The sequence below is a fragment of the Panicum virgatum genome, chromosome 2N, assembly GCF_016808335.1.
Source record: "Panicum virgatum strain AP13 chromosome 2N, P.virgatum_v5, whole genome shotgun sequence".
Taxonomy (NCBI): Eukaryota; Viridiplantae; Streptophyta; class Magnoliopsida; order Poales; family Poaceae; genus Panicum; species Panicum virgatum.
The window spans coordinates 49303896-49325354 of NC_053146.1; the positions used below are offsets into that span (position 1 = coordinate 49303896).

Consider the following 21459-nt stretch of genomic DNA (forward strand, 5'->3'; position numbering starts at 1 on the left):
AAGACTTCCATCAAGTTATAGAAAACAAACAACATTTGCAATTCAAACCAGTTTTCTTAAATCCAATACGAAATGTGCCGTGACAGTCCATTCATTTGGCATTATGGTTTTATTATATTTTCCAAAATTTAACCTGAATTATATAAGCTTAACTTAGGACAAAACTAAGATCTTACTTTTTTTAGGGCGATCTCTTACATCTTTTAAGAAGGCACACTATATTGATTTACTAGTATATTTGGCAAGGATGAAGTACATATAAAAAAAATCAAGCATCAGCAGACAAGATGATGCCAAATCCTGGCTTTCTTGAACCTGGCCGAGTCACGTAGCGTGTGACGTGAACAAGGAACGGTGGCAATGTCTGCCCTCCGCAACGTTGCATACGTCTCGACCGGCGCCGATCATTTTTTTTAACACAACAAAAGGAGCCGTGCCGTGCCGTTCCGGCCGGGGCCCGGGGGGCCGCTGCGCCCGTCACGTGGCGTCGTCCGCTTAGGTCCGAACGGCCGGCTCCGTCGAATCGGCCCGCGCCGCTCCGGCCGCTGCTGGCTGCCGAGCGCCGACCCCGGCCGCTTCCCTCGGCACATGCGGCCCCACACCCGCCTGCACACAGATACAGCCATACAGGGGAGCCGGTGCAACCGAAGCAGCGCAGCGAATGGGGTGGTTGATGGAAAGGTGGCTCGTCGCCGTCGCGCTCGGTAAATAGTGGAGCGGAGCGGGGCACCCTCCCTCAGTTTCCTACTCCGCCGTTGCGTATCCGTCGCGCCGAAGCAACCAGCCAGCCAGCCCATTTCGATACGCGCGAGGTGAACGGGAATCGGGAAGCGACGAGGGGACATTCCAACCAGCTGCTTCCTGCGGCTGCGCGAGCGATGCAGCCGGCCGCGAGAGGGTGGCGGTCGCCGGCGGCGGCGGCGGAGGCCAGCCCTTACGCGATGCCCTCGCCGGTGCAGCCGGCGTCGCCCAAGGGTGGGTGCGCCGTGCGCGTGCAGCGCATGACTCACCGATCGGTTTGGGCTCTGTGTTCTTCGCCGTCCAGCGCTTGGAACTTACCCGGTTTGGTTGCTGTTCCCGCGCCCAGGCACCAAGGAGGCGGTGAAGAATGCGCTGTCGCGGTGGGGGCGGAAGGTCGGCGAGGCGACCAGGAAGGCGGAGGACCTGTCGCGCAACACATGGCAGCACCGTGGGTGATTCTTCCTCGTTGCCCCGCGGCGCTAACCATCGCCGCTTTTTCTTTACTAGCTGAATGATCATCAGATTAGCACTGGTAGTTAACCATGCCTCCTTGGTCACCAGTGAGGACGGCGCCTAGCATCGCGGAGGCGGCGTTGGGGAGGATCGCGCAGGGGACCAAGGTCCTGGCGGAAGGCGGCCACGACAGGATATTCCGGCAGGCCTTCAGCGCCCCGCCAGACGAGCAGCTGCGCAAGTCCTACGCCTGCTACCTCTCCACGGCCGCCGGCCCGGTGGTGGGCGTCCTCTACCTCTCCACGGCCAGGGTCGCCTTCTGCAGCGACGGCCCCCTGTCCTACGAGGCCGCCGCCGGCGGCGACGGCGACGGTGACCGGAAGGAGTGGAGCTACTACAAGGTATCGAGGCGTTCTGCGCTGGTCTGTATGTACTCTCTAGTCCCGCGACGGTTTCTCCTTTGTTGGCTGATACGGCGGAAGGCGTGCAGGTGGCGATCCCTCTGCACCGGCTGAGGGCGGCCAGCGCGTCGGCGAGCAAGCTCAACCCCGCGGAGAAGTTCATCGAGCTGGTGTCGGTGGACAGGCACGAGTTCTGGTTCATGGGGTTCGTCAACTACGACGGCGCGGTGGCGCACCTGCAGGAGGCGCTGAGCGGCTTCCACAACCTGCAGGCTTGAGGGGGGTGGCTCTGTACTCTGTACTCTGTTCTCGCTCCCGTAGCACCATTGTTTTGCAGCGTGCTGTTTAGCTGCGCTTTAGTACAGTGTACCCATCTCCGGATTTCATGGCATATTTTGGTACAGTTAGTCAGCAAAGAGAACGATTGAGCATTTTCTATTCAGAGAAGGCCATGATTATTCTGGAAGATGACCTTGAAGGTGATCACGGACAAGATTAACCTCTGGCCCTCACGATTCTTGTCTGAAGCGATCTTGTCGTTGCAGAAATAATGTGCCAATATTCGAAGTTGACACTTTGTTGTGGATCGTTGAATGCAGTTGTGGGCCAAATCACTTCCGAAGGAAACTGGGCTATTGCTGTCTGAGCCGGCCCAACGAATCGTCAAGCAGAGAATGAGATGCTCGGCTGGTGGGCAGCAATATTAGTGGCCTGGTCCAAATCTCTGCATGCTCCCCTAGTCCCTGTGTACGTACACGAAGAATATACCCCTACAAAAAACGTACACGAAGAATATGCCTCTGAGAGAGAGAGAGAGAGAGAGAGAGAGAGAGAGAGAGAGAGAGAGAGAGAGAGAGAGAGAGGTGAGAATCTCTGAAAGCTTGAATACTCTCGTAAGAAAAAAAAAATAATGGGAGAAACATCGAGCAGATCATTGTTCTCGATGGAGCCACATTAGCAGGCGGAATGGTTACTCCAACCAGACCGTGTTATTACAGCCATTGCGCCGCCACGCAACCAACCAAATTCTCGGACTCACTTTTGGCAGCGGCGAGCAGTACGTACCGGGAGTAGGGGGCTGGGCGGACCACGAATCCGCGCCAATCATGCGCGCACGAAAAAGCCCGGCCACGCACGCACGGCCGGCCCACACGCCCGACCCCGGGCGCCACAAGCAAAGGCAAGCGGCAGACATAGCGCCAGCGGCAAGCAACCAACCGGCAACCCGACGCCGGGCGCGGCAAAGCGGCGCGACGCAAAGCCGAGTCGCAAGGCCGCGCTGCCGTGCCGGCGGCCCGCATGTGACGCCTGCCTCTCCCACTCCTCATCCGGGAACCTCCAGCTCCAGCCTCGCGATCCAGAGCGACGCCTCGTTTTGTCCCTCTCACGCGCGCCTTTCCCCGCCGATACGTCCCCATCGGAGCGGCGGATCGAGCGTACCCGCGGCCGCGACCCGGTCCCGGCCGGCCGGTCGCGGCGACGGGCGCTTTCCCCTTTGGGTTTGGGAGGAGGGAGGGATACGGGTGGTGGCCGGGTGGTGGCCGGGTGCGCCGGCGGCCCGGCCGGTCCCAGCCCCCGTGCGTACGTGCTCGCATGTGTTGGTTGGTGCTGGATGCATGGCCGTCCGCGCGATCCTGGCTTTGGCGCGGGCGGTGGGCCGCCGTGCTTTCCCCCTGCCGACGACGGAGTTTTTTTTTATTTTTATATTATTTTTTTCGATTTATCAAAAAATATATGTCGTTATATTTTTTTTCAAATATGTCATCCTGCCGCCGGTTCGTTTGGCGGTAAGGAGATACCGCCGGATGAACCGGCGATAAGCCCCGCCTGACAGCATTTCGCCGGATCAAATGGCGGTAGGAGGCCGGCCGATGGGCCTTGGTGGGCCGGAAACTTACCGCCAGTTGAAGCGGCGGTAGCTGGAGCTTACCGCTGGCTCATCTGGCGGTAAGTACCTACCGCCGGACCAACCGGCGGTTAGACCCCCCACTTATCCCCGCCCGGCTCCGCAAGTGCCGCCGCCCAGCTCGCCACCCGCGCTGCCGCCCGCCCGCTCGCGCCCCCGCCCGCCAAGCGCCGCTGCCCGTTCGCTCCGCCGCCCGCTCCTGCGCCCGGCCCCCGCGCGCCGGGATTTGGCCGGCCGGTGCTCCCCCGGCCGCGGTCTCGCCACCTTGCGTCGCGCGCCTACTCGTGTCAGGTATATTTTATAATTTAGTTTTATTAATAATAATTGGTAGATTAGTATTAGAAATATTATTGATTTAGATATAGTTTTAGGTGTAGAAATAGTTTTAATAAATATTAGTGATTTACAAATAATTGTTTTTAATATAAAATCGTAGAACATGAAATTGAAAATATTAGTTTACATACGAATATAATTGAAAATATTAATGAGTTCAAACAGACATATTAGTCTCATAAAAATATTATTAATTGATATTATATTACATAAAAATAGAAATTGTTGTCAGTAATAGAAATTGTAGAGAGACAATTAAGATAGATGTAAAAATAGCAGAAATATTTTTTAGCGTTGATTAAATTCTAAGGACGAGTAATTATTGTCGTAAATATTGGCAGGTATGTCAGATAATTTGTATTTTCAAGTGTTTTATGGGTTAGGTGAAGTTAGATATGGTCATGAAGGGGTAGATTTGTCAGAGTTTAGCTCGATCACAAAAAAGTACCCCGAGTTAGAGTGAGGACTTGGATTTCAATATCCAATTGACTATTTAAAACTTTCGGCCTTAGTCGAGATGAACATGAGATCTCTGTCATGACAGTGGTCAGTCGAAGGGAACCAATATTTTGGGAGCTATTGCCGCTTGAAGGGACGCAAAACTAGAGGAACTATGTCAATATAAGTAGTAGCCGAGGCTTACCGCTTGTGTTGTTTGTTCAAGCATTCGGGAAGATTAGTTTTAGAACTGAAGCGGGTGGAGATCATGAAGGGCAGGGAGATATAGTATCGGAAGAAACCGAAACGATGCATGAACCTCATGAAGAAGGTGGTGAACTCGAGATTTTAGAAGATGATAGACATGCTGCACACGAACCTCGTCAAGCAACTGGTCAGGCTGATGAAGGGGAAAACATTCCAGAGATAGTTGAAGAGTTTCAGAGGGAGGGTGAACAACAGCATAATGCAATGAATGATGACTCCTCGGATGATGATGATGATGACGATGATTATCATGTCCCACACAACTGGTCCGGGTATGATTTTTCAAAATTAAGTGTAAATGAAGGTGAAGCGGTCCCTTGGGAGTACAGACAAAATGAGGTATGCATCGGTTCGGTGTATGTCAACAGTGACAATATGAAGAAAGCTATAAAACGTTGGTCGACTCTCTCTTTGCAAAGACAGTTCAAAGTTATCAAGAGCAGTCCGAGAACATATGACGTGCGTTGTGTGAGAAGCTAATGTCCTTTCAAGGTGTACGCTTCTATGGCCAAGTGGCAGGATTTCTGGGAGGTCAAAATAATTGTGGAGCACACATGCCTGCTTGAGCAATTAGAACCACAGCACCGCAACCTCAGTGCAGGTTTCATAGCTAACTACATGTACCCTTTGATCATGGACAATCCTAGTTATGAACCTAAGTCAATCATTTGTGCTGTTGAGTAGGAGTTTAAATATAAAATTAGCTACAACAAAACTTATAGAGTGAAACAGAAAGCGCTGCAGATGAGGTGGGAGACGTATGAAGCTTCGTATCACAATATGCCGGCATTGCTGCACACTATTTGTCTTAGAAATTCTGGTAGCTACTACGACTTGAAAACGTATCCATGTGCCCAGAAGCCTGGAAAGCAGGTACTCCAACGGTCGTTCTTGGCCTTGGGCGCTTGCATTGAGGCTGTCGGTACCCCAGGACTGGGGTACCCCGTCTTGCTGTGTCTAGGCAAGAAGAGCTTTGTAGTTATCCTTAACTATGTCCAGCAGCCGAACCCCTGCGGTCTGGAAGCCCTGTTCATCCGTCAACGATTCGGGACCCGTCCTCTGGTTGGGAAAGGTCCGGGAACACCACGTGTTCCGGAAGAAGCAGACGCTCAGCCCGAACAGCCGGAGGCCCCGGACCTCCCGTGGAGGTCCGGGACCCCGCGGAATCCCGGACCCCCTTTGGGGTCTCGGACCCCCGGTATAGTAACCGGACCCCTCGCCAAGGGAAGGAATCGACACCCCGCCTCGAGGTGGTCCGGGGCCGCCACGTGTCTACAAGCGCAGAACTCGTATATAAAGCCGTTTGGTCTCCATATTAAAGTTCACCTACCGCCGTATTCATTGCGGTAGGAGGACGTCCACATTGATGTAGCAGAAGCTGAGGCGATTCTTTGACCAGGGGGTACTATTGATCGCGTATTACCAAGATGCATAGTGGGGCTGCTGGTGCCGCCCACGCCGCTGGCGCCGCCCACGCCGCGCCTGTCAGTCTGCTATAACTGGTGGATACGACGGCTCGGCTTCACCTATTATGACGCCTACATAATAGCCTCAACAGGTCACGCCGCAAGCTACGTTCCCCCAACGGGCACCTTGCTGACGGGACAAGAGAAGACCACCCTTCGTCAGAGGGCTAGCAGGGCATGGAAGCGTATCAGAGGAAAGATTCGTAACCACTGTAGCCATTTGACTACTCTGCGCAGTATGCTGCACAGTCACGTTGGGCCCACTTGTCGGGGCCCCAACGTCCTATGTATCCGCACCCCCTTGGTCTATAAAAGGGGGCGCCCGCTAGAAGAAAAACTCAAGCTGGTTAAGAGCTAAGACCTGGCAGAGGATAGATTCATACACAACAGAGATCAAAACCTCTTCCAGTGGACGTAGGGTATTACGCTCCGGCGGCCCGAACCACTCTAGATCGTGTGTTCTTGTGTGCCTATCTCAGAGCTAGATCAGCCAATCGCCTAGTACCTTCCCGAGCACTCCCTCTCTGGGAATAGGCGGGTGCGTTCCGCCACCCGGCTGTGGGTACCCTAGAAATCCCACGACAGAGGCGTTTCCGCACTGCCGACCAGTCATTTGTATAGATGGGACATTTTTGACAGGAAGGTATAAAGGCACAATCCTCACAGCTGTTGCAGCTGATGGTAACAGACAATTGTTGCCTTTGGCAATTGCCTTTGTGGAGAAAGAATCAGGGGATACTTGGTATTGGTTTTTGCGGAGGGTGAAGCAGATGATTGTCAAAGATGTAGAGAACGTGTGTTTGATTCATGATCGGCACAAGGGTATATTACAAGCAATCGATGACATATAGAATGGTTCTACTGAGCGTAGTAGGACTGCACTTTGGCAGGACCTAAAGACTAGGTGGTGCATGAGGCATATGGGGGCAAAATTTCATAGCCAATTCAAGAACAAAACTCTTATGAAGCTATTCAAGCGGTTATGCAGTCCGAATCAGGAAAGGAAATTCAACTTCCTATGGAAAAAATTGGATGAGCTAACAAAAAAGCAAACGGCGGAGCTAGCGAAGAGATCTGTCAATACAGAGGAGGACGACCAGGTCTCACTTGAAGACGTGGGCTTGGACGGTCCGATTGTCAAGCGCAAAAGGAGAAGGGCAATTAAGATATTCTCGGAGTGGATTGAGCACGAATCAAAAGAGAAATGAGCTTTACTGTTTGATGAAGGAGGTGCTAGGTACGGTTTAATGACTACGAACCTAGCCGAGGTATACAATTGGGTGCTGCGTGGTGTAAGATCATTGCCACTTGTTGGGATCGTGGAGTTCTTCTTGTATCGCACTTGCGAGTACTTTAGGGACCGTTATGCTATGGCACAAAAAGATATGGTCGATAATCGCAAAGTTTACGGATACAAGGTTACGGAGTATATGGAGGAAGCTTTCAAAAAGGCACGTTTACATCGAGTGACTCCAGTTGGCTCTATGGAACGTCGGTACGAGGTGATGTGTAGGGACAAAGGCCGAATGGGGGGCCGGCGTGAGAAGCATGTGCAGGAGTGTGTTCTCCGTCCTGATGCTTGTATTTGCTCATGTCATAAGCCAAAGCTGCTGCACCTGCCGTGCACACATGTCATTGCTGTCTGTTTTGAAGCTGGTGGACTACAGCCTCGTATGTATGTCTCAAATTACTTCATGAAGGAAACTATTTGGATGACTTGGAGGCACGATATTTATGGGTTCCGCATCCTGTGAGACTTCATAACTGATCCTGGACACAATGCAACTTACATTCCGGATCCAGATCCAGAAATGTTTCAAGGGGTGGGCCGACGCAAGAAGAAACGCATTAGAAATAACATGGATCGATTGGAGGCTGGTTGAGACGTCCGCCTCTGCTCGAAGTGCCATGAGACGGGTCATACGTATAAGGGTTGTATGGCATTGAGTTATGGTGGCCGCACAGATGGAGCGGGCCCATCAGAAGTTGCTCCAAATCCGGCAACACAGGCAACGGGTCGTCGTGGCCGCCGTCCGAACAACGATGGCCTTATGTGATCGATGACGATTGTCATCTGTGTCATTCGCTATTGAATCATGTTTGATGTTAAATTATGTATTATTAAGAACTAATATGACGTAAACTGATTTCATCTTGGCGTACGAATATTTGTTGTAATGTGTGGCGCAAACGTATGTTCAACTTTGTTGCTGTAATTGGAAATTGAAGTTATATGATATGTAATTTGTTGTGCATCATTTATTAGTTTATTACATTATGTTTTATTTAGTATTTTATTAAGTATTTGTTATATTACTTCATGTTATTATGCTTAATATTGTTATTTATGTTCTGAAATTTTTTCTAATAAATCTTATTATACAGGTATGGCGCACGAGGAAGGAGCCACCCCTGAGTTGCTCGATGCTCTCGTCGACAAGCGCCACCGGTCGTACATGTCTGCGGTCCATGGCATAAGCTTAGGGACGTTTCGGGCTCGTGTGCCCATGTCGACGATGCCGATACACCGTCGCATGGTTCCTAGGTATGGGTTACATTTGTCACATATTTTAATTGTTTCCGTAACCGTTTGTTCTAACTTGATGTTTCATTTTCGCGATGCAGGCTACGCGCTTCATGTCTTCACCCGATTGTGCGACTTGTGGAGGGAGATATGACCGACCCTGCACGTCGACCTATGGACAGGGCTCCACGGTTTCAGTTCGACATGTCCCTCCTCGCGGCACGTCGTTGTTTAAAGTGGGATGAGTGAGCGGTGTTGAGCGTGCGAGGGTAGAAGTCAGGAACGAGAGGTCGTGTCCGTGTTTAAAGTCGTAGCAGTGAGCGTTGTGGAGCGTGCGAGTACTGAACGTAGGAGCAGTGAGAGGTCCTGTTGTGGTTTAAAGTGCAATGAGTGCACGCTGTGGAGCGTGCGAGTGCAGAAGCGTGGACGACTGTGAAGCTGTGAGAGGTAATATCTGTGTTCAAAGTGCTTGGACGATGCAAGCAGCCCTGCGTGTATAAAAGACCACCTTGTGGTTGACGAGAGCACAGACTTGCAATTCAGGTTTCACTTTTTTTAATTAGCCCAAACAAACAGTTATGAACTCCTCATTCTCCCGGGCAGCTTTCCGTCGGGAAATGGAGGCTAATTTAGGACCCTCTCCTAACGATCCCAATAGATGTATTACAGATTGCAAGGTATGGCCGAATGATGTAGAGCCACCCGATTGCTATTGCCAAATGCATTGTGTTCCGAACATATCTCGTGATTATGAGACTTTTGGCCAGAGGAATTGGTGTTGCAAGAATATCGAGGAAGTCCAAAAAAGAGGTGCAACATCACAGGTATAGATTAATTTATAAATATGATTTTATTATTTTTAATAATTTTGAATCGTTTCTTGTTTGTAAAAGTACGCTGGTGATGACACGCATACTCATTGGTGTCATTTCCATGAGTGGATTGACACGTGGATCACTCGTCGTGATCAGCAATATATGGAGTGGTTAAAGAAGGTGAATGGAGATTTACGCAAATGCGAGCGTGCAAAAGCAGACATGGCGGGACGTGATAAGGGTACTGCCCATGAATGATTGATGTTGTACTGCTCCGTCTGAATAAATAATATAACGTTTGTTCGAATTATCTAAGGCATGTTAGGTTTAGTCTTGGACCTCGTTACAGTAGCTTGCAACAGGTCCTGACATGCCATGTCATGTGTTGTGTGCGTTGAATTGTGTGGACCACTATTTTATTTGTGTTCAATGTATGAACGGTGATTGTTTTGTTTGTTTTTATTGTGTGTACTGGCCGATATATGCCCATGGAGTTGTCATCACGTCGGTCTGAAAAGTTTATTTGTAGAGCAATGCTTCTGAAAAATCTAGTTGTAGCTCATGTTTTATGAAATGGGTACTTGTAGTAGAAAGTACACAATGCAGATTAATTAGACATTCAAATTACAAAAACAAATGCACTGGCATGTACATGGAACACGCTAACGTCGTGTTCCATCTATACCTAACATGCTTTAGGGAATATGAAATTCAAACATTACAGGATAGTCATCTACTGAGTGCACCGAGGATACTTCCCCTTCCTAATAGCCTCGTGCCCCGCCTCCTTCGCACGGCGGGCCCTCTCTCGCTTCCTCTCCTTACCAGCTTCACGCTCATCCGCCTGCCGACGTTCCACATCTGCGAACCTCTTCTGGATCTCTTTATCTTTCTTGCGCTTCTCCTCTATTTTTTCCTCTTGCAGCATTCGCTGCCACCTTTCCGCAGCCCACCTTGCTTCGCGCTCAACGTGTTCCTTAGCTTCGGTCGATTGCTCCGTGTCCAGCCACTGTATGAAATCACAAAGAGGTGGTGGACTCTATTTCCAAGCCGAGTTAGAATTAACTTACTGAACTCCGAAGGCGCAAACTAGATAGGGCGAGGTGATACCTTCGCTTTGTCCTTGTCGTAACGCTTTGGCGGATCGTACTCGTAGTTCTCACACATGAAGAACCTCATGCCGAAGTCATCGCCCAAAACTTTGGACTCCATCAGCTTGCAAAACGAACCGCAGAAGCATATTGAAACCTGCACTCCTTGAGGCACAGGTTCTCTAATCTTGTTCCACAAAATATAGGTAGAACCAGAGAAAGACATGGTGGTAGTGCGGGGATGGCTAGTGACTTCGTATGAGATGGGGCGATGTTCTATTTATAGATGGAGCTATTTGGTCTATAGGCATGGTTCACGCATGTCTATCGCCGTTTCGAACGGCGGTAGGTCCTCCCACATTTTTAATTATAGTGGGGGTGCAGAAGAATCTGATGCAAGGTGACAGGACATCGAAATCGTAATTGAAACTTATGAATATCTCATAAAAATATATTTTCACATTCTATTAGAGTTAAATCTAATTTGTATTAATTTTTTTAAAAATATTACCCTAACCTCCGCTATCTCTATTATTTTCTGAAATATCTCTAAACGTAAAGAAAATATTTTCTGAAATATATCTAAACGTAAAGAAAATAATTAAGTTCAGACAGCCTATAAAATAATTAAATAATTATTTACAACAGTGAGAGCATATAAAATAATTAAAAAAATATGGGAATACCTACCGCCGTTTTAAACGGCGATAGGACACTGGGCGTCTACAGTCCGGCTATAGCCGGCTATAGCCGCGCTGTAGCCCGGCGGTACCACCTACCGCCGGTTCATCCGGTAGCTACCGCCGGATGAAACGGCGGTATGTTTGATCGGCCGTGGGCCAATGAACTTACCGCCGGTTCATCCGGCGGTATCTCCTTACCGCCAAACGAACCGGCGGCAGGGTGACATATTTGCAAAAAAAAAATATAACGACATATATTTTTGATAAATCGAAAAAAAAAATATATAAAAAAAAATCGACGACGGATCGTAATCATGAGAGGCCGCGACCGGCCCGGGAAAAGGCTGGATGGATTCTCCGGCCTGCCACCGACAGATCTTACCGGCCACGGTCAATCGGCCCGGTCAAGCGCCCCAAGGATTGGGTGGTTGACGCGTGCGTGGATAGCTCATAGATGCCACCTTGCCACCCGATCGGCACAGCATACCGACCTTGATATAGCTACGTTACGTGCGTGCCTGGCCGCATCCGTTTTGGTTTATGGATCGCCATGTTTCATCACCTGCCTCTACATTTTGTAATCCGGCCGAGCCCCTGTACGCGTGTTGCAAAGTACCATACTGCCAAGTCGACAAGACGACAAAGATACTAACCGTGCGAATGCGCGATAGATAGTGGGGGGGGCATGATCGTGGCCAGGGCACGCACGCTAGCGCTCGCAACGCGACGACGCCTATCGTGGAGTGGGTGTGTGCCGCCTAAAGCTGCCGGCTTTGCCGAAAAATCGATCCTAACCGGCCTTTTTACAGCCCCGCCTAGTGCTCCGATCAGAACTCCATCGGAGAGAACCTTGCGATGACAGGGTGATGCATGCAAGCTTTTGCAGCCAATGTGTGTGTGCGTGACGAGTCCATGTCGAGCTGCTAGTGCTCTCCCTTTCCCCGTCGCTCGCTTTTACAGTTCCGCTCGAGGCATCAGTGGGCAGCGTCGTCCCAGCAGGCTGCCGCTGCACGGAGACGAAGCTCATTATCCAAGGCACGCGCGCACGCACGCACGCAGCATTATTGCCATATGCCATGTCTGTGGCAGCGTCGCCTCTGTTTCGCTTTTGCACTCCTTCGACCAAAAGAACAAAAGGAAGAAGGCCATGCCCGTGCATGCATGCACGCACACAGTCTTTTGCACTGGCAGTGGCAATGCTCCAGTTCTCAGCTCTGCACTGCTTGTCGCCTCCAAAAGACATCAGCAGTAGTTCTGTACCGGCCGTGTGTTACCATTTTATCTGTGTTTATTTCGACGGCCAATAATCTAGTACCCGGGTGATGGGTCTGAGAGATCGGGTGTTTTAACTCTCATGAACGCTCGATTTTAGTTCGGTAAGCATCCGGCCGGACTGAGGTCGTCCAACATTGAATTGAAAATCCCAAATCAAAATCTCAAACCCCAAACCTCACCGGAGACTTGACGGAGTCCTCGAGGAAGATGACCGGAACTCAAGTGCTGGTGCAGTGCAAATCAGACGCGTGGCTTTTGAGCCCGGCAGGAATTGAACCACCAGAATTCCTGATATCGGGGAGCCTTAAAACGCTGAGGTCTGAAAACTTGTCGGCGTCAGTCCGTCAGAGTCCTAGCAAGTACAGATGTTATTAGCATCGTATTATTAGCAGCTAGCAACCCAAAAACCATATCAGAGATGGGATGGGACTACCGACCGATCCATCTGGGGAATGGCTCAGCCATGACACCTGATGACCCACCTGATGCTAGTGATTAGTAGGGCCTGTGACGGGACATCTCGAACTCAAAGCAGCAATGAGTACTGTAATAGCATGCCCTAGCATGACTGTACGCTTGTACCCACCCGCATCAAAAGTTGACCAGCGCACAATGGTTGACTTGCTGGCTCTACCACATCCACATCATCTACCAGCGTGCAGCAGCAGCAGCGGCAAAGTCATGCACTCGGTCAGAGATTCAAAAAGTCAGAGACTCACTACTCAGGCTAGCTGACCGACCGACCGTCGGCATCAAGAGGGTTTGGGTTTTGTTGGGAGCTAGCCAGTTAGCTAGGCCCGTCCGGACCGAGCTCTCGTGACACTGTACACTTGTACAGGATGAGCGACCTGCACAAAAGTGGCAACGACGCGTGAGCGAATTCGTGCTACGACGCCCCGCGCTCTACGCATCGTGCTGTCGACCGCTGCTACTGTGGCGGAGCGTGGCCTGGGCGTCCTGCTGCATGCCGGGCCGGCACAGCGTCTTTGACCGGACCCGCGCGGCCCCTAATCCTGCCGAGCCATCGGTGTCAAGGGAAAGAGGACGACGACGGCGTAACAGTGGCGGCTAACAGCGCCCGAGATGCGTGCGGCTATTGCTGTGTTTAGATTCGCAAAAAGATAAAAAGGGTCGCATCGGATTCTGTAGCACTTTTCATTTGTTTGTAGTAAATATTGTCTTACCATAGGTTAACTAGGCTCAAAAGATTCGTCTCGCAATATACATCAAAACTATGTAATTAGTTTTTTTATTTACCTATATTTAGTACTCCATGTATGAGACAAAAGATTTGATGTGATAGGTGAATAGTGAAGTTTGTAGAGAAAGATTTTGCAACTAAACAGAGACTAAGCCCTCGGTCACGTCTTGTCATCGCGGTCTCTGTCTGCTAAACCTTCTCCGGATCGATCGTTTGCGAGGAATGGGGATGGGTCCTGCTAGCATGTGAGTTCAGGGTTCAGACTGTCACAGGCATGCACATTTCTTGTCAATGAACAGCGAGCGATGCCAGATCGGGCCTACCGTGTCTGATGGCACGGCGGCCTACGTAGCTGGTGTGGTGAGCCCATGAAGATCTGGCTACTACCAGTGCTGCAAGAACTGCCATTGTTGCGTGCCCAGATCTGGTCACCACCAGGCAAGGGCCGAGGCTAGGTCTGTGCGCCGACTGTTGTGTGGGATCGATCGATCGGCGCTACTTCAGCGAAGAACTGGCCTGCAGCTTCTTCTCAGGTCCGACCGTCTGATGCATGAAACATTGAAACATTGCTGGGGCAGTCCATTACTCCGTTTGTTGCCGCTCCTGCAAAAAGGTCGCGGTCCTGCAAAAAGCTCCACTGCTGAACCATTAACCCGTCCACAAAAAGGTTGCGACTATTTCCTCCGTTTCGAAATGCAGGGCGCTTTAGTTCTGTCCTACTAAGTTAAAGCTTTCTAGCTTTGACTGATTTTACTAAAAAAATATGTTAATTTCTACATTAGCAAACAAATAATGTTTTAGGAAAACTGCGGCAACCATAGGTTGCTTGAACTTTTAAAATCAAAGTTAAAAGAAGTTTGACTTGAGACAAACTAAATATCTGTAATTTTGGAATAAAGGGATTAGCTAAAGTGGTATCAACATATATACAGGCAAAGCTTATAAAATAGTTTATGTTGAGACAACACATCTCCTACAATTCAATCATCTAAAGTTGCGCTTCTATCTATCAGTCGACAGGCATGAAAATGTGTCGATGTAAAGATGCAATTTTCCGGCTTAGAGGAAATTCACAATGGCAGCTTGGATGGACAGTACGAGGTGCGCCATCCATGCAACAAATTGTTGGTTGCATGGTTTGGTCTATATCCAGTGTGGCCGTTAGAGCATTGAGAGGACCCCACAGGGGTGGAGCTACGGCTTGCCGTCAGGGTTAGCCGACCGCGACATAGTTCCCATAATTCTATTCAAAGATACTATTTATTACTGTTTTTAGCGTTGATGATCCTGTCCTAAAATGATGATGACCCAGGTTGCCGTAATTTCTAGCTTCACCCCTGGTTGCACATGATAAGGCAAACACGTGCGTGAAAGAGTAGCGGGTGAAACAGAAAATAAACAATGTCTAGGGCGCCACCATATACCCGGGTAGAAGCAGGGACAATAAGATAAGTAGAGGCGAGAGCAAGTTGACGATAGACAAGGACTTGAGGAAGAAGGCATGAAGTGACCGGAATTTTTTTAGAAAAAAAGATAGATATGCAACATTTTCCATCATCCAATGCATATGGTCATTGTCGGTTATTACATCATCATGCCAATGATATATTCTGAATATTATAAAGCAACCGGGATGGCCTGAACTAGCTAGAAGAAAGAACACCATCTGCTAAATCTCGACGGGATGGTGGAGAACACATGGACCAAACAAAGTTCCAACTTCATTCACCTGACAGGTATCCACAATGTAAGAGGTCTTAAAATCGAAATTCTATGATACTGCATCGCCATTTCAGTCGTCGTCCCTGAAGTCTGAAGCAAACAAGGTTGTTCAAAGGACCACAGGACAGCAACGGTTGTTCAAAGGGCCACAGGACAGCAGTGGGATTCCATAAATGCCAGTGAACGTCTAGTACACTGTACGACGCACATCGCACCACTGATCGATCCAGCAGCCGCTGCTGGCAGCCTAGCACGGCGAGCTTGGACCAGATCCAGCGAGCGGCGATCACCTGGAGGCTGGAGCGCCACCGTCTAACCCTCGGCTGCCCGGCCGGCTAGAGTAACCAGGACGTACTACGACGAGGGGGCGGGGGCGTGCATGTGTTGCATTCCCCCTGTCGGCCGGGCGCCTACCTGCATGCGCCACGGCACGGTTCCGTGGCGCCAGGTGGACACCCAGCGCCCGGGCCCCCACCTGTCAGTCCCGCGGCCCAGCTGGGCCCCGGTTCCGCGGTAGAGAACAAAACTTTGTGACCCCGGCCGTCGCCAGATTCTCCCTGCCACCGCCCACGCATAGCCTAGAATAGCCTAGCTCACACTAGCTCAGGGCACCTAGCCGGCGCCGGATCGACGGCGTTGGCTTCCACCCACAGCTGGAGCGCAGATCCGGCGCAGGCTGCTGGAGGAGCAGAAAGCGGAGCACGATGCGAGGAGGAGGAAGACGAAGAGGGGAGGAGGCTGTGGCCCGGCCGGCCCGGAAGGCCGCTGCATTTGCATTTCCGGCTACCGCGCCCACGACCTTTCCTCGCTCAGACGCTCGCCGCCTCGTGGTCGTGAGACTCGTGACTCGTGTGTGCGCCCTCCGGGCAGCCTCTGGCTCTGTTGTGCTGCGCGCACGCGAGGCGCAGTGCCGTGGCACGCGGCGCGGCGCCCAAAAGCAAAGGAAAGGTCGCGTCGCAGCAACTGGCGTGCTCGGCCGGGCTCTCCTTTCCGTCCCGGACTTCCACATAGCACCCGGCTAGCAACTGGCAAGGCTTTGCCTCGTCGCTTCCGATACGGCGGTCGTCGTCGTCGTCCTTTCGCAGGGGCAGCGAGTGACAAAAGCTCACTGCACGACAGCACGAACGGAGACCAGTGCTGCTACTCCGGCGAACTCGTCGTAAATACGTGCGTGAGCTGTGGGGAGATCATGCAACTCTGCAAGTCTACGGCGAGCCGCCATGAATGCCAAACCGCATCGGCAATGTGCCCGAGAATTGAAGGCGAGTAAAAGTGGAAAGGCCGCCAGGAGGCGAGGAGGAGGAGAGTAAATGGCACGAGGCCGGCGCAGCGACACGGCGCGCCTTGGCCGGGGCTGGGGCTGGATGATGCCATGCATGCTTTAGCAGGCGAACTCCATGTCTCCATGCCGTCACCATCCATCGGGCCTCGTGTCAGGCGTCAGGACAACCTTAACACGTCTCGCGAAACCGGGGGAGGAGTTAATGCGGGTGGAGCTCTATCTCGCGCGAACAGTTGCAAGCGCATTGATGAGCCAGGCGGAGAGAGAGACCAAAAAGACAAGCGAAGAACACATCATCATGTGCACAGTGCCAGTGCATCTGCACAATATGCATGGGTCTCCAAGTGACTGACTCCAACAAGCCAATGCAAAATGAGAATCGTTGATTTGCCTCACGCACAGAAAATACATCGTCATTGCAAAAAAAGTGACCTCCAACAGCGCACGCAAATCTACCACTCCGTCCCTCGCTCGGCCTGCGCCCCATCCCTCATCCTGCGCCGCACCTCCTTTGCTCCCTACCCTTGGAGCTCACCGCCGCCCCTTCCTCCCCATCCCGCAGCCCCCTGCTCCCCATCCCGCCGCGGGGCCGGTGCGGGCGGGGAGCTCGAGCGTGCTTGCGCCGGCGAAGGCGGGCGGGGAGCTCCAGGGGGCGGTCGCGCGGCACGGCGGTGGGCGCGCAGCCCTCGAGCTCCGGCCATGGCGCGCGGCCCAGCTCGAGCTCGAGCTCCCTCGCCGGCGCGCCCCACCTCCGGCCTCCCTCGCTCCTCTCTCTCCCTCCGCCACCGCGTCGGATAATCCGAATGTGCCAGGTCGGATAAACACTTCAAAGCAGCTGGATTATCCGACACGTTGAAAACACAGGTCGGATTTTGAGTAAGAGTATTCTGCAGAGAGCATGTTTTGAGGGGATGAAAATTGCCTATGGGGTCGGATTATCCGACGCTATGCAAGCTAAAGGTCGGACAAAGGCTCGGGTGATTCTGCAGAGAGCCTGTATTCTCAAGATGGATTTTTGGCTTCAGGGTCGGATGATCCGACGTGGCAGTCTCTGAGAGTCGGACTAATGAGCAGTGGCAATGATCAGTGACCGTTGTTTGGAATTCAAATATGGCAGTTGCACCGGATGATCCGACGCGTCATTTACAGAGCGTCGGATTAATGGGTCGGATGAATGACATCAGTAGATCGTTTGAATTGTAACGGCTTCAGGGAATTGACAGTGGGGTCGGATGATCCGACGCCCTTGGGCAGGCACCGTCGGATTATCCGACGCCTACGCAGAAAAAGCGGTAACGGCTCAAAATGGCTAGTTCGACTTGGTGGCCTATATAAGCGCCTCACCCCGGCCATTTTGGAGTTGCTGGAGTTCAGAGAATTTCCACACACATCCTCAACACCTCCAAGCCAATCAAAGTGCTTATTGATCACATCCTTAGGTTTAGCACTAGTTTAGCTCTTGAGTGAGTGAGTGTGCAAGGTTGTGTGTCTTGTGCCTTGATTCTAGGAGAGAACCATCTTGTACTCGGTGAGCCGGCCATCCTTGGAGTCTTGGTGACTCGCCGGCACGTCTTCGACCCTACGGCTTGGTGTGGAGCGGCGACGACGAGCTTTGTGCGGGGGACGTGGCGACCCCCTTCCTTGGTGGAGAAGCTCCTTAGTGGAACCCGTGGCCATGGTGACCGTAATGTTTACGGAAGAGACTTGATGGCCGAGAAACAATACTCTTTATGAGTGCTTCAACAATGTGGATGTAGGTGTGTCTTTGTGGCTAACCGAACCACGGGATAAATCCTCGTATCACAAGAGTTTTCGTTCTCTCATCCCTCTTTAAGCTTCCGCATTTATTTATTGCAATTTTTGTGTGCTTTTATTTTCTAGAGTAGAATCTTGATAAGATTGGCTATAGGTTGCATAATTTTTTTGGGATGAGGGTTTTCACACTAGAAGAACACTAGTTGCACAACAACTTAGTATGAATTAGTTTAATTCATATGCAAATAGTTGGAGTTTGAGGTTAATTTTTTTTGTTTGCCTAATTCACCCTCTCCCCTTTTAGCTACGAGCACCCGATTCCAATCGCCCGGCGTCGAGTAACCACAAAAAATATAAGAGGACGCGACACAGAGAGAGAGAGAATCCATGCAGCCGCAATCCCCAAATACATCTCCTCGCCGGCAGACGGCAGCCGATCCGTCGATGGATCGGCTGCGAGTGGCAAAGAACAAGGACATTCCCATGGAGAAGAAGGAGAAGAAGCAAACAAACATACAGGCAAATGGCAATGCCGCAGGAATTAATTAATAAACAACGAACACAAACAAGTACGGTTAAATGACAAATGAAAGAACCGCCTAATGAAGCCAAGAACGACTATCGATCGAGCCGCTCACTACGAGTTACTACTGCAACTAACCTACGCCGCCGCGAGGGCGCCGGACGCCGGAGCCGGATGGATGCTAACGAATTGAATAAGATACGCGGAGTACCTACCGGAGGCAGGTCACGGCCGCCGTCCAAGGGCAGCTAGCCGCACTGGGATCGACCGACCCGGTGGGCATGCGGCGGTGGGGATCAGCCGATCGATCAGGTGCTGCTGCTGCTGCTGCTGCGGGGCGCTACGGCTTCTTGCCGAGGGTGTGCTTGTTGTTGTGCATCCACACCTTGAGCACGTGGCGTTTGACGCCGACCTCGTCGCAGAACTGCTGCACGGCGGCCTCGTCGTGCTTCTGGAGGCGCCACCCCACGCGCTCCGCGAACGCCAGCATCCTGTCCTTCTGCTCCTGCGTGAACTTGGTGCGGAACCGCTTCTTGCCGGCGGACCCGGACCCGCCCGAGACGGAGGGCCCGGCGCCGCCCAGGGACATGCCGCCCAGCGGGAGCATGGCCGACATGGGCCCGGGCATCCCGGACAGGTCGTCGCCGTCGTCGCGCCCGCTGTGGGAGGTGGACGGCAGCGCCAGCGGCCGCGGCGCGTGCCCCGCCGCCGCGGCCATGTGGAGCGGCTGGTGGTGGGGGAAGTAGCCGGCCGGGGTGCGGTAGTAGGGCGGGAACTGGTGGTGCGGCGCGGCGCCGTAGGCGACCAGCGCGGCGGGCGAGCCCTCGGAGGTCGGGGACCCCTTGCGGTGGAAGTTGCGGTGGCAGCTGCACGCGGCGCAGCGGAGAGCGTCGAGCGTGCCCTCCTCGCCCGCGGCCATGAACTCGCCGCACCCGTCCACGGCGTGGCCGCCGATGCCGACGGCGTGGTTCTTGAGGCACTCGCGGTACCTCCCGCCGCCGCCGCCGTGGCCCCCCGGGGCCTTGGCGAGGGGGACGGGCTCGCCGGGCGGCTTGGGCTGCGCCGCGCCGCCGCCGAACCCGGCCGCCAGCGGCGGGGTCTCGTAGCTGGAGCTGACGGGCATCGGCGCCATCTCCTCGTCGCCGTCGTCGTGGTCGTCGAAGTCCATGGCCGTCGTCGGCCGGCGGCAGGTGTTTCTTGTGCCTGGCCTGTGTTCACTCGAGTTAGGGCAGGCGAGGGCTAAGAGGGGCTTAGCACGGTTAAGAGCGGGATGAAGAGATAAGAGAGAGTGTGGACACGGTCCGGCTGCTAGTTTTGACGCGCCGCGGTGCTGCAGGAAGGCTGCACCAAGCCGCTAGTGCCTCGCTCCTAGGGTGATGATGTAACCCTACCCCGTCTCTCTCTCTCTCTCCCCTTGGTTTCTCTGATTCTCTCTCACCCGTTCTCCGGTCGCATGCCTCATCGATCGATCAGGGTCGCCCTTTGTCTGATCTGATCTCTCAGCAGCGGCAGGGCCGCGGCGTGAGATTGTGCGAGCGAGGCTCTCTCGCGTCGCGCTCATGTCTTCGCCGCATGGCACGGCTGTCCCCCTCGGCGCTGCCCTTTTCAAGTGGTTTTGGCTCCAGCGCCTTTCGAATTGCGGTTTAGAATATGTGACCGACCGTGACGCCCGGTCTTTCTTTTCTCCCGGGCCCTTTTCCCCCCGAATCTATGGATGAATATGGACATCCGCGGTGAAATTCACGCGGAGTGGCAGTACGGTGCCCTGATCAGGTGCCAAAATAAACTGTAATAAACTATAAAAATGTCAGCAATCTTTGGGGATTTGTTGGGGGCCCTTGATCAAGCCTAGCCGCGGCGTACATAGCACGTAGCACAGCACAGCACAGCACGCACAGGCGCCTAGCTAGCAAAGTCAAATCTCTCCTGTTTCCAGGTATCGTCACCGCACTAACTGAGGGTGCTTTCAGTTTCAGGTTGGTAAGGTCTCCTTCCAGGAAGGTTAATAATTCAGTCAATGAGTGAGTGTGGCTGTAAGGATCCTTGCAGCCTATACCTCTCAGTCTATTTTTTGTAGTAGTTAGCTTTTCATCATTAATATATGACTCACTTATCTCTTTCATATGAGTAGTTTCCTGGTTCTTATGTCAAAGACGACTGTAAACTTACAGTCCGCTACTTCTCTCTTCGTTTCTCTCATCTCTACTCCACCTTAGCATTCAGCCTGTTTGTATCCTGTCAGTTGCTAGCTTATACATTTGAGAGATAGTGTAAGAGTATATTCCACCAAGTGGGGTGAGACACTAGCTCAGTACATCTAGAAAAGCTCACATATCAATCTCTCTAATTCAGGGATGTGTACCTGAGGTAGGTCTTGTTTATCTCTCTTCTATAGGTAAAACACTGATGTGCCATAGTTATGACTTGGGTGACCCGTCACCTTTGGATTGGAGGAGGTTTAAAAGTGGACGTTGATTCCAAACTAGGCGCTTTCATTGGCTGGTGAAACAAACATGATTCATCTATTATCTTATTATTTGGCCAACAAACGGAGCCTATACGTTCGCTCTCAAGGTCTAG

At 52.0% G+C, this 21459-nt stretch overlaps 2 protein-coding genes across 2 annotated transcripts; one reads left to right on the forward strand and one right to left on the reverse strand.

Moving 5' to 3' along the window:
- The first annotated feature begins 651 nt into the window (after nt 1–651).
- Nucleotides 652–2104, forward strand: LOC120660937 (GLABRA2 expression modulator-like). Its single transcript, XM_039939601.1, has 4 exons — nt 652–975; nt 1088–1189; nt 1303–1595; nt 1685–2104. Exons 1-4 carry the CDS (start codon nt 879–881, stop codon nt 1871–1873), a joined length of 681 nt encoding a protein of 226 aa, XP_039795535.1. The 5' UTR covers nt 652–878; the 3' UTR covers nt 1874–2104.
- Nucleotides 2105–18744: 16640 nt separating this feature from the next.
- On the reverse strand, nt 18745–20453 carry LOC120660938 (zinc-finger homeodomain protein 1-like). Its single transcript, XM_039939602.1, has one exon. It carries the CDS (start codon nt 20045–20047, stop codon nt 19220–19222), a length of 828 nt encoding a protein of 275 aa, XP_039795536.1. The 5' UTR covers nt 20048–20453; the 3' UTR covers nt 18745–19219.
- Between the last annotated feature and the right edge of the window lie 1006 nt (nt 20454–21459).

Bases quoted from the DNA above. Each gene is read 5' to 3' on its own strand.
- LOC120660937 (XM_039939601.1), top strand. From the start codon at position 879: ATGCAGCCGGCCGCGAGAGGGTGGCGGTCGCCGGCGGCGGCGGCGGAG. The intron at 1,190-1,302 runs GTGGGTGATTCT...CTTGGTCACCAG, and splicing joins GCGCAACACATGGCAGCACC to TGAGGACGGCGCCTAGCATC. The intron at 1,596-1,684 runs GTATCGAGGCGT...GAAGGCGTGCAG, and splicing joins AGGAGTGGAGCTACTACAAG to GTGGCGATCCCTCTGCACCG.
- LOC120660938 (XM_039939602.1), bottom strand. From the start codon at position 20,047: ATGGACTTCGACGACCACGACGACGGCGACGAGGAGATGGCGCCGATG.